This window comes from Abramis brama (genome assembly GCF_963993115.1).
Source record: "Abramis brama genome assembly, chromosome: 14".
NCBI classification, from domain to species: Eukaryota; Metazoa; Chordata; class Actinopteri; order Cypriniformes; family Leuciscidae; genus Abramis; species Abramis brama.
Window position 1 is genome coordinate 29093650 of NC_139976.1, and position 13167 is coordinate 29106816.

Below are 13167 nucleotides of genomic sequence, written 5' to 3' on the forward strand. Positions count from 1 at the left end.
TCTGAGAAGAAATTTCATTACAATTTTCTTGTATAGCTACTTGGTGGTACTTGTTTACTTTTTTATTGATTGATTGACTGATTGATTGCAGTAACGTTAGTTCATAAATCTTTACGTATGTACATTTCGGCCATTGACCACCTTTATCTTTTATTTTGTATGTGTCTCTCTATTGTGCCAAAAGTATGTTGTCTTCTCTTGTGATGATTCTTAAACGAGAAAACAAATATATAAAAAATATCTACCGTCAGTCTGTGAATGCCATATATGTCATTGTGAGTACGGCGACTCTGAAGGCTCAGTGATCGCGTTTGGTTGTTCGGAGCAGTCATGTCGGAGCAGGAGTCTCTGAAGAGCTCCAGCGCGAGGAACCGCGGAGGAGTACAGCGAGTGGAGGGCAAACTTAGAGCCAGTGTGGAGAGAGGAGATTATTATGAGGCCCATCAGATGTACCGCACATTATTCTTCAGGTAAGCTTTATCGCTATTTGCCGGAGTAATAATGACTAGTCCGGGCCCAGCCGCTTCCAGATCTTTCTTGTTGTCAATTGAGTACGTTCCTCGGTTACGCTGATTGGCCAGCTGCTCATCCTGTCTCGCCCATTGGGTCAAATCTAATTTCTGATTGGCTGTTTTCTACGTCATTCATGACAAAATATCAGCGTGAGCCTGTTTAGCTACATGCTAATCTAAAGAACAAGGTTGATTTACATTTGCACCAGCTGAATAATGTATCAATTAAACTATGATATAATAGTTCCTCACCAAAACTAATGTGATATTATACGCCAATCAGATTAATTCGGACATTTCTTTGAATTTAAGCGATTTAACAATATAACGTTAGCTTTTAAACCGGCAGAATTGTGAAATATCAGTTTAAAGTCTCTGTCTAAAATAGTCAGATTTAGACCACAATGTAGACCAATGTGATAAAGACATTGTTATAAAGATATTATTTCTTAAAACATTATCTGTCATTCATTCTTCCTTCCTTTTTTGACCTGCTGTCCATCGAGCTGCCTACCTTTTGGACATCATGGTCTCAACCTAGTGTGCTCCCTACAAAGATGGCCTTTATAGGCATTGAATTTGAAGGTTCCTCTATTTGGTGCCTAAATGTCGTCTACTCACTATTGAGTGACAATCAACATCAGTATGAAAGATTGCACATATCAGATAATAAATTAGAAATGTCAGGGTGATGCAACTGTACTGTACTGACATCATAATGAAGAGGAAAAAAAAGCCTCATAAAAAGTTTATCTAAGGCACTGAGTTTTATTACCATTTATTAGGAGGGGGGGGGGGGGGGGGGGGGACTCATTAATATTTATTAAGTTTCAACCTACAGGGGTTGGACAATGAAACACTGGCCAATATAGGCTGTGTCCCAGTTCAAAGGCCACGAAGATCGGACCGTGAGTTGTTAAATGGGACGGTCTAGCCTACAGAGGACTGTTCTTGTCGCTTAGCAACTGTGACAGCTGCCATTGATGAGTGACAGTAGCATTTTGTACTAGACTTTTTTTTGAAAGTTATATTAAAATGTCTGAAAACAAAACGGGGTTCACAAACTGTCTAAATATGTTCACCTTCCATTTCTGTATATATAAAAAAGCATTAACTAGATATAAGTGCATCTTAGTAAGATATGTCAACATTTGAACTGCTTTTATTTTTTTTATTTTTTCAATATTTGAGTAAGTTGAAACCCAATAATTGCGTTTAAAAGTGTAATTCGACAGTTTTTCTCAAAAAAATCCTGTTGAAGTGAAGTGAAGTTGAACGTCTCCCATGGTCACCAGATCTAAATATTTTTCTGCCACTTTGGTCAACGGAAAACGTTTTCCTCCACCAGCATCACATAGTGACCTGGCCACTGTTCTGGAAGAGAAATGGCTCAAAATCCCTTCTGGCCACTGTGAAGGACTTGTATCAGTCATTCCCAAGTCAAATTGATGCTGTATTGGCTGCCCTACACCACACTAATAAATGATTGTCTAAAACGAAGGGGGTATTCCAGAAAGCAAGATTATCTTACCGTCAAAGTTCAGCCAACCCAGAGTATGTTCACGGTTAACACACAAGACATTCTCAACAGAGCGATGAATTGACAAGGCTGTACAAGTTTTTTTTTTTTTTTTTATGTTTAATCATTTCGCTTCCACATTGCTTGAAAGGAAAGGTAGCTGATATGATTTTTTTAAATTATAGAAATACATTATAGCATAGAAAAAGTAAAAAAAAAAGTATTTCATATAAAAATACTTTATATGTCGATATAACATATATAATATTGTGCACAATCTATCACGCCCACTGGAGTTTTATCAATAGGGCACGCATGCGCCACTAAACACCTCTGATGTAAACTAACCCTGGAACAGAACCTGTAGGTTATGCTCAGGGCGTGAGTTGCTATGTCTTCTTGCATACTCTGAAAATTACCTCCGTTTTTGGAACCAGTATGTCACTTAACCTGCTTTCTGGAATACCCCCCAGGTGTTTCAGTTTCCTTGTCCAACCCCTGTATGGAGGAACATTCAGAAAAAAACAAAACAAAACATGAAATGTAATGTAATTATAAAGAGGGTCACTGCATACGCTTTTATGATAAGACATGGTTTCATGGACAAAATAAAGTCCAGCCCTACTTTTTTTTTCTTGTCTGAGGAGCCGTTTCCCTTATACGTCACAATAGGGAAGAAAAGACTATCGCAACTTTCGTTTCATGCTTACTTAAAAGTATTATTGTTAATTAGTTATTGTTTCATTCATAATAAAATTATGAATTATTGTTCTTTGTTCCTTGACCCCTGTGTGACCTCAATAATAACATGTTAATAATAACATGTTTTGGGTGCAGGTACATGTCACAAGCGAAGTATGCAGAGGCCAGAGAGTTGATGTACAATGGAGCTTTGCTCTTCTTTAGTTATAATCAGGTATGTGTTCCTCTGTCATCTGCTATAGCTCATTTCGAGGCTATACTTTATCATGTCATTAAAGCTCTGAACAGGTCAGTTGTAATTGAGACAGTTGGCTTTTAGTAGATTTCCCCCCCTTCTGTGTTTCCTGAGCAGCAAAACAGTGCTGCAGATCTGTCCATGCTGGTACTAGAGTCCCTGGAGAAATCTGGGGCCAAAATAGACGATGAGACACTAGGTGAGTTTATTGAAAATCATATTATGTTGGTGATTGTTATTTTGGCAAACACCGTGCAGTTCGAGGTGTTGTTATATTTTACTTTACATGTAGTTAGAGCTGAATATTCTGAATATTCAGGATGTTTATACATTTTTAGGCTAAAACAAATGTGTTAAATGATAGTCAACAATGAGTTTTGTACTGCAGCACCAAGCTGTTAAATGCAATAGTTTTGCATGATTCACTCTGTTATGCGTGGGACTCTTTGTAAACATATGACACTGGGAATATAGTTAAATAAGACATTACATATTATTTATAAAATATATATATATATTTGTACGCTATTCAGTATATCTTTATATTATGTTTTTCCTCCAAACTGGTTTAGTTTTTTTAATTATTTTTTTGGAACCATAATTTCAACCAACAGTAATTTTAGTCAGATTCAAAATGTTTGGTGTAAGGTTTTAATCAAGGCATGTTTTAATTTAAATGTTCTTTGTCATTAAATTAACCATAGAATATACTGTTTTCATTTATATGCACCAATATATCTAAATTTTGATTTGAAATATTGAACTAATTCATTGAAATGCAGAAAAATGAATTCAAATTGTTTTGTGTAAATTAACTTAAACTTAACAGACAATTTTGCAAATGAAGACTACTGATTCAGAGACACCATCTTTGTCTAATGCTCTTTCAGTCACGTGATGAGACGAGGCGCAGGTGCTAAACTGTTTTTATGAAAGTCTATGGCAATATTTGATAGCAAAATTAAAACCTGCAAAATATTGACAATATTGGTTAATTTTTTATTGTAAACAAAGTAATACAGAATATGATAAATATCCAGTATTGCTCAATCCTATATAGAAGTATTGTTCAAATCTCCTTGGGTTCTTTTCATCTGTAGAAGTTACATGATGGCTTTTTAATTGTGTAATTACATTCTTGGTGTGTGTTCTAGAGCATTTGACTAAACTCTTCAGCCGGATGGACCCAAATTCACCAGAGAGAGTAGCATTTGTCTCCAGAGCGATCAAGTGGTCATCAGGAGGGTCGGGGAAGTTGGGCCACCCCAAACTACACCAGCTGCTGGCACTCACGTTGTGGAAAGGTAAAACAGACACATGACAATGATCATCCAATCAATGATCAACCAGCTGTTTTGAGAATGTGTAACCTGCATCATTAATTTGTTTGCATCTAGAACAAAACTACAGTGAATCCCGCTATCATTTCCTGCACTCGTCAGATGGAGAGGGCTGTGCACAGATGCTGGTGGAGTATTCATCAGCACGAGGATTTCATGGAGAGGTGGACATGTTTGTAGCACAAGCCGTCTTACAGTGAGTTCTGGAGTTTCAGTGTAAAATCAGCTCGTAAAGGAATAGTTAATTTCTGAAACTGAAAATTCTATTATCATTTATTCACCCCAATGCATTTGCACGAGAAATGCAAGAAAAGAATGTGCAAGCCACTCTGCCATACAGTGTATGGAAGTTAATAGGGAGTGGTGCTCCAAAATATGCACCCATGCACAATATTTCAGGGCTTCCAAAGCTATTCAATAGCTTTGAGTGAGGAATCCCAACTAAGTTTAAACATCTTGGTTTCTGTTGTTCGCTTATGTTCAGCTGTGTTGCCTTTACATGTGATATTTCAAGTTTTATGTTGTGACATTAGTGCAATTAGGACCAATCATCATTAAGTTCAAACCTGATGCGACCTGTCCAGCGCTATAATATTTGATTTGAGAGCTACTAAGCAGACATTGCCTCAGTAGTTGACGCATTTGGGAAACAACTTTCTCCAAAGATACTGAAGCCCTATTGAGTAATGGCGGTGTAAAACACTGGCCAATCTTTCGACTGAAGGCAATGAGGCGGTGCATGCCTCATATACTTGTATGGAATGACTTGTTCCCTCATCTCAGAGAACCGCGCTTACGTAAGTAACAAGAGACGTTTCCCTTTCGATTTTGGTTCACTCAACATTGTGTTAATAGCTGACTCTATAGAACCGTGTTTACACTGTGTTACAGTGAAGAACTGGCCCAGCTCAAGAGCGGAGCTGTTGAGTGGAAAGTCTCAACAAGTCTGTTGCCTATTGTGTGAATGGCAACCCATCACAGAATATCGTGGTGGTGACACAAATATCAACACCACCATCAGCAGTATCATACAGCCTCATTAAAAGCAGTGTCAAAGCCAGCACTTCACCATTGAAGAGATACTGATGACAGTAATACTGGCATGTATCATTAATATTCACTGACTCGCTGCTGTCTTTCTAAGTTATGCTAAGTGGCGAGTCCATCAGCACCTAAGCAAATACAATACAACCAAAATAATGGTGCATACCATGAGCAAACATCTTAAAAATCCTTCTTGGTGGCCAATGCTGTTCAGCACCAAGCACAGAAGATGCATCTAGGCTATAAAACCTAGCAAAAGTATTAGGTGAGGAGATCCTGTCGCCATGCACATGCTTAGATGAACACGACATTTGCTAATGCCCAGGATGAAGCCCTTCCTCTGGTAGAATGGGTTCTTACTCCAAAAGGGCAGTGCAAGCCCTGAGAGTTATAAGCCAATGAAATGGCATCCACGAGTCAGTGTGATGAACTGATTTTAATACTGGAAAGCTGTTAGTGCAACCCCATAACACAAAATGCTATTCAGAAAGCCTATACTGGCTAAAGCACTGAACATAGATGTGCAGTTTTCCCAACTGAAAGGCCAGCTACAGGGATATGTTTTGCTGCTATAGCTGCCACATATTCTGCAGTGATATGGGCTACAGAGCTGCAGCAAGCAGTTCCACGATCACTGGGAACCACAGGCAACTGGGCCATTTCGGTGCTATCAGCATGACAGTCTCCCAGTGCCCCTTGATTTTTTTTTTTTTTTTTTTTTAAATGACCAGATGCAAAATCTTCACCGGAAAAGCATTTGTGCGTGTCCTCTGGCATTTGCGCGGCAGTGCACCCACTCCCAGATAGGCATGCAACACTGAACATAAAATCGGGCAATGAATGTTCTCCACGGAGGCAAACAGATCCACCTCCACTCTCGCGAAAATGTTCTAAATCATCATTACGATCTCTGCACTTGGTCTCCATACTCCTGGGACTTCTCCTTGTCATGACAGCTTGTCCACACCACAATTCAGTGTTGTCCATGCAAACAAGAACGTGGTGGTTCTGTAACTCCAGATGAAACATTTTGAGCGGCAGATGCACTGGCAGTAGTTCTAGGCAAATGATGTGCCACGCTTTCTTCCCATCTTTATAGATGCAGAAAGCTGCCCTGTCACCACACAGTGGACCCGAACCAGTACTGGACGTGTCTGTCCTGATAGACTTTCGCTTGGAAATCTGGCTCAGCTCTATGCCTTTCAGATAAAAAATCCACGCTGCCAGGACTGAGACAGCTGCGTGTCACCATGATTATAATTCATGACATTTATATAGAGCTTTTCTCTGCACTCAAAGCGCTGTTACATATGGAAGGGGGAATCTCCTCAACCACCACCAATGTGCAGTATCCACCTGGAAGATGCGATGACAGCCATATTGCGCCAGAACGCCCACCACACACCAGCTTATTGGTGGAGAGGAGACAGAGTGATAAAGCCAATTAGTATATATATATATATATATGGGGATTATTAGGAGGCCATGATGGACAGAGGCCACTGGGCAAATTTGGCCAGGATGCCAGGGTTCCACCCCTACTCTTTCGAAAGACAGCCTGGGATTTTTTGTGACCACAGAGAGTCAGGACCTCGGTTTAACGTCTCATCCGAAGGACGGGTCTCTTTGACAGTATTGTGTCCCCATCACTATAATGGGGCGTTAAGACCCACACAGACCACAGGGTGAGCACCCCCTGCTGGCCTCACTAACACCTCTTCCAGCAGCAGCCTGGTTTTAAGGTCTCCCATCCAGGTACTAACCAGGCTCAACCCTGCTTAGCTTCAGTGGGCAACCAGTCTTGGCTACAGGGTGATATGGCAGATCTGACAGGGAATGCAAGACTCACTCCTCCGGTGTACTTGACCATTCTTCCTCCTCAGAGGCAGCCAGTAACATGCCGTCATTCCCATCGTCTGATTGGCCAAACATGATTAAACCGCAGGCTCCAGGGGAGGGGCGGAGGTCAGCTCTTGCAAACAGTATGGGTGAGGATGTGGGTTTAAGGGGAGTTCAAAGGGGCTTTCGCACCGGAGGAACCTTTTCATAGAAAAGTAGAACTATTGGCAGAAGTACCTGTTTTTTGGCGTGTTCGCACCGCAGGAACTAGGAACGATTTTAGTTCTAGGAACTCCTTTTGGAGGAACTAATTTAGCTCCTACTTCAGAGTAGGGTCTAAACCAGCACAATAGGAACTACCAGTGACATAAGTGTACACTGATTGGCCATTTAAAAAAAAGCAGATTTACTTCAGAAACTAACTCTATGAACATGGAAAAACATGATAGATGGGCCTCTTAACCTTTACGCTAAGGAGAAAATCCAACACAACTTTGAGGGGACCAAGCCAAATAATTTAATACCTACATACCAAGTTAATACCTACATACGCTAATACCTGTTCATATACTGTCTACTTTCTATGAATAACAGTTCCATCTAATATCGTTTTAGACAGGACTGTTAGACAGATCGAAAACTCATGAACATGGAGAATGCGAGCACTGTATGCTCAGGCTCTGGCTCAGCACTGTCAAAATAAAGGTCCGCTGCGCTGTCTAAATAAGTCACAACAAGCGCGGCTTACATCACTTCAGATTTCTTACTGGTGGTGTGAATGCAACCAGGAAAATTGGTAGTGATGCAATCGTTACCTCGGCTTATTCACCATGGTAAAATGATTTTAAGGTAACAGTTTACAATAAGGTTCATTAGTTAACTACATTAGTTAGCATGAACTAATAATGAACAGCTTTATTTTTATTAACAAAGATTAACAAATACAGTAACAAATGTATTGCTCATGGTTAGTTCATGTTAGTTAATACATTAACTAATGTTAACTAATGAACCTTATTGTGAAGTGTTACCGAATGTAATGCATTGTATGAATATATCCACACAAAACAATACGGTCTATCCGCAGAAGTAAAAAAATGTCAATGCATCCGAAGCTCAAATCAGATCCGAAGTTTCCGCATACGCATATGATCAGAACTCCAAGCAACTCTCGTACTACTCTCCATTGGAAATGAATGACTTCCGGTCCAACGGCTGTCATGTGCAGTGGAAACTCGTGTTTTCGACGTGAGTGCAGTCTGTCTCACTGAGAGCGGCTTCAGTGTGGGTTCAGCCCAATTTGAACACGCAACTCTTGTGCCCATCGGATGGCTGGGTAAGTCCCTTAAACAAAGGGTCCATTTGAAGCAACAGATATTTGAGAGCAATCTTGGCATCCTCATCAGATGAAGCACAGTCGAAAGCTGAAGGAGAAAGATTCTGAAGAAATTGGCTTTCGGCACAGCTATATATAGGCAAAAAGCCCACATCAATTAGGTGCCATTGGCCTGTGTTTTATACTGGCGCTTCAGTTTTTTGGAGAAAGCTGTTTCCCATAGCGTCAGCTGCTTGCTCAATGTTGATTGAACCATAAACGAAAGGGAACATCATAAGTTTGGGTCTGTTTCTCACACAAAGCTACCATATGAATAGCATTTAGAATAATTGGAAAATATTTAGAATAATTGGAAAATAGTGCACGAGTATGATGTATGAACTACTTGCCCATCTAGTCAACTAAACTTGATGCGAACATTTTCGTGCTTGTCACATAGTCAATATAATATTCGCTAAATATGTTGATTCCTGTTTTATTTTCATTATGATTGATATACATCTCATCATCTTGTCTTGGCTGCAGGTTCCTTTGTCTAAAAAACAAGACTAGCGCATTGGTGGTGTTCACCACATACACACAGAAGCACCCATCTTTAGAGAAGGGCCCTCCATTTGTGCAGCCTCTGCTCAATTTCCTGTGGTTCCTTCTGCTGGCTGTGGATGGGTAAGAGACTGTATTCATGCTTTTGATTTTAGCATCAGGCTCTTGTCATTATTTTTGGATGCTCTACATTGTAAAATTCTGTGGATGTCAGAGGGTGTTCTACAAATAATCACATTGACAGTCTGGGTGGACGTTTTCTGTCATGCTCTATTTTTATGCACCGGAAAAGTATTGCAACGTTTGATATCAATGTGACTGCTATACCAAGCTATTTTAGTCTTACCAAGAGCTGTGTAGCTGGTGCCTTTTCTATTTATTCTTCTATCGTAATGTGTATTCTTATTCTCCTATGAAAAAAAACGTGTGGTCTTGAGATCTGGTCACCTTATTTAAAGAAAGAGTATTCTATGAATTTCTCCAACCAACTTCTTACTTAAACATCTTTTCCAGTCTATTTAAAACATGATGTTTCCTAACTTCTAATGCTTGTTAGCATCCTTTGCTGTGGGAATGTACAGAATGGGTAGTAGGGACACGCAATAAACCCAGGCTTTTCAACCCCAGTCCTGGAGGGCTAGTGTCCTGTTTTAGAGCCCCTTGTGTGCACTTGCAGTCTTGTGGACGTATAATGGCTGCCTCCTGCGCATGTCTGTTAAAGGGTTAGTTCACCCAAAAATAAAAATCCTGTCATTAATTATAAACACCATGTCGTTCCAAACCAGTAAGACCTCCGTTCATCTTCGGAACACAAATTAAGATATTTTTGATCCGAGAGCTTTCTGATCCCTCCATAGACAGCAACGTCATTGCAACTTTCAAGGCCCAGAAAGTAAAGACATTGTTAAAATAGTCCATGTGACTACAGTGGTTCAAATGTAATGTTATGAAGTGACGAGAATACCTTTTGTGCGCAACCCCCCCCCCCCCCCCCCCCCCTCCCTCCCAAAATAACAACTTTATTAACAATCTCTTCTCTTCCACGTCATTCTCCTACGCTGTTGACGTAGTGTAAACAGTGCAGTGCTTCGGGGTCAGAACGCCACCTCACTATTGGCTAGCTCCTGCATGAGCATCAATGTGACCAGTGTACGCGAATATTGTAGGAGATCTGACACTGAAGAGAAGAAATGGTTGAATAAAGTCATTATTTTTGTTTGTTTGTTGCGCACAAAAAGTATTCTCATCGCTTCATAACATTACATTTGAACCACTGTAGTCACATGGACTATTTTAATGATGTCTTTTCTACCTTTCTGGGCCTTCGTCAAACGTCAAAGTTGCAATGACGTTGCTGTCTATGGAGGGATCAGAAAGCTCTCGGATTTCATCAAAAATGCCTTCATTTGTGTTCCGAAGATGAACAAAGGTCTTGCGGGTTTGGAACGACATGAGGGAGAGTAATTACTGACAGAAATGTCATTTTTGGGTGAACTAACCCTTTAAATCCACAAGACCTCTAGGGTGTCCCATTTCTCCTTTTAGATTTCAGAAAGGTGCTCGCAAGCGCCCCCTTTGCGGCCGATATGTGGCCTCAATGCTCACTTTTGCCAAGACAGTCAAAGTGGCATTACGTCACGAAAGTGTGGACTTGGTGGAAGATCGCGAGAGGTTAGGGTTCCATTTGGGTCAGTGCCAGAGTTTAGCTCTAACCCTAAACAAGCACATGGGAACAAGCTAATAGAGTTGTTCAGAATTACTTGTAAATTACAGAGAGATGGGTTACATTGAGATTGTTTCTGAAGTCTGAGGGACACTGGCCCTCCAAGGACTGGAGTTGAAGAGCCCTGCCACAGGCCAAATAGCTTTAACTGATATTTTAAATGATCCATCAGTGTTTTAACAAATAATGGATCAAAACGGTTAACACAACCTCTGGATTATATGTGGTTTCATTTCCAGTGGGAAGTTGACCGTCTTTACAGTGTTATGTGAGCAGTATCAGCCATCACTGAAGAGAGACCCTATGTACAATGAGGTAAGTTACTGAAAACGCTCTTTAACATCAAAAACAAGCTTTTTTGGCAATTCTCTGAGTCTTTCTCAGTACCTAGAGATTCAACGGTAGACAGAATATGACTGAAACACTAGCTCTGCTCCTGACCTAGTGAGCTGTCTACATCAGTGCTTCTCAGTCGGGGTCCTATGTAATTATATTGTTATTACAGAGTAAATATGTTAGAAGTTGCAGGCATTATTCAGAGAGATAAAATTTTCATTTGGATTCTGAATGAGATAAGATGTCTGGACTTCTTTAATGTTTATAACACACATTGTTCTTTCTTGACCCCAGTATCTGGATAGAATAGGACAGCTGTTCTTTGGAGTGCCACCTAAACAGTCGTCATCATATGGTGGTTTGCTAGGTAAGAAACATCCCTGCCTCTGTTTGACTACAGAAACACCTATGCACCCAGATTATGAAGGAGCACACATGCATTCATTTTCCAAAAGTAGTTAAAATATCGGTTACACTTTATTTTAGTGTGTCCCTGTTACAGTGTAATTATAGATTTAAGTACTGAGTAATAATAATTAACTACATGTACTTTTTTTTTTTTATTCATGTCGCAATTTCAGACCCAAATTATTCATTAAAAAATGATGACCCCGTCATTTACATGCATCACTTAACTGTGTCAATAATACACATAACCAAATTGTAATTAGGTTAGTCACTTTACCAAATTGTTAAAAAACAAAACATCACAAGTTTCATAATTATAGAGCTACTATATAGGTATATCCAACAATACCTGGATGCATACAAAGCTCAACTGCTTGTTACATAATTGAAAAATGTAAAGTATATTATTTAAATTTGGACATACTACTTTATCTGCGTACATACAGTAAACTCGATAGTATTTAACAAATCTTAACTACCCATTTTTTTTATTTTATTGCAAAATGTAACTATCATCGCCCAGGTTTTTTGTGTAAATGTCCAGTTATATATCACAGTTTAATCCAAGGGTATGTTGTGAAGACATTTAAAAATGACTATATTCTGGTTTGCTTTCTGTGTGTTAGGAAACCTATTGAATAGCCTAATGGGCTCAGGTGAGGAAGAGGAGGGTGAGGAAGCGCAGGAGGACAGCAGCCCCATTGAGCTGGACTAAAGCATCTGACAGGAGGCTCACTTGTCCCAAAATCATAAACCAGCCCCACACCAAACCATTCACTGAAGTGAACAATGACCAATCATGCATCCGTTTGGGCGCTCTTTTTCAATAACTAACTCTTTCCTGTTATTGTTGGACTTTGTTCTGTGTATAGTTTTTATAGAATGAAGGTGCAACAATATCAAACTTCCTGGACTGTTGAACAAAAATCATAAATGAGCAGAAACAGACGCACTTCAGATGTAATTGTAACGCCCTCCATTTGTAGTTCTACTGAGCTCTTGGTGTCAGGGACCCTCGTTTGTGAGAGGGACCCTGGTCCTGTCCTGCCACAGAGGGTGGCGGCTGCTCGATGTATTAATAAAAGTAATTCAGTTGCTCTTAACTTATAATCCATGCTAATATACTTTGATAAATTCTTCAGTATGATAGCTCAAATCCGAACATGGCTTGGTTTCGTGTGTCCGCACAGTTAGATCTTAACGGGGATACTGCGGTATCCTTGATGGGACAATTCACCACTTCTGTTACATTGTATGCGTGAGGATGAGAAAAGCACACATCGTACACATTTGCGCGAGCGGGTAGGTGAATGCATGTTTGTGTTGATTGAAGTGTGAATGTGCTGTTATAAATGTATCGGTCGCCAGGAGGCCGCTTCATTCTCTGCTGACGTATGATTGAACGTAATAAAAGGATAGAGGTGGATGTAACAAATAAGTGTGTCCTGTTTTTCTTCATTAAAGTAAATAGAAAGTTCAAATGCTAATTAAATATTTCCTTTTTGAATGATGTCACCTGGGTTGTGTAAACAATGTCAACCAATATCCAGTAGCTACTTTTTTGTTTTTGGAATACTGTTATAGGTAATGGAGACTTTACAAAATCTTGCCATTAGTTAATACACCAATC

At 39.8% G+C, this 13167-nt stretch overlaps 1 protein-coding gene across 1 annotated transcript; it reads left to right on the forward strand.

Annotated features, from left to right (window-relative positions):
• The first annotated feature begins 293 nt into the window (after positions 1-293).
• On the forward strand, positions 294-12975 carry get4 (guided entry of tail-anchored proteins factor 4). The gene is made up of 9 exons (XM_084135956.1): positions 294-470; positions 2869-2947; positions 3086-3167; positions 4123-4272; positions 4366-4504; positions 9053-9193; positions 11033-11108; positions 11424-11496; positions 12164-12975. The coding sequence occupies exons 1-9, from the start codon at positions 331-333 to the stop codon at positions 12250-12252; spliced, it is 969 nt and encodes a 322-aa protein (XP_083992082.1). The 5' UTR covers positions 294-330; the 3' UTR covers positions 12253-12975.
• Positions 12976-13167: the final 192 nt, after the last annotated feature.

Coding starts and splice junctions, on each gene's coding strand:
- get4 (XM_084135956.1), top strand. CDS start 331: ATGTCGGAGCAGGAGTCTCTGAAGAGCTCCAGCGCGAGGAACCGCGGA. Junction 9,194..11,032: donor CTTCTGCTGGCTGTGGATGG/GTAAGAGACTGT, acceptor TTTCATTTCCAG/TGGGAAGTTGACCGTCTTTA. Junction 11,497..12,163: donor ATCATATGGTGGTTTGCTAG/GTAAGAAACATC, acceptor TCTGTGTGTTAG/GAAACCTATTGAATAGCCTA.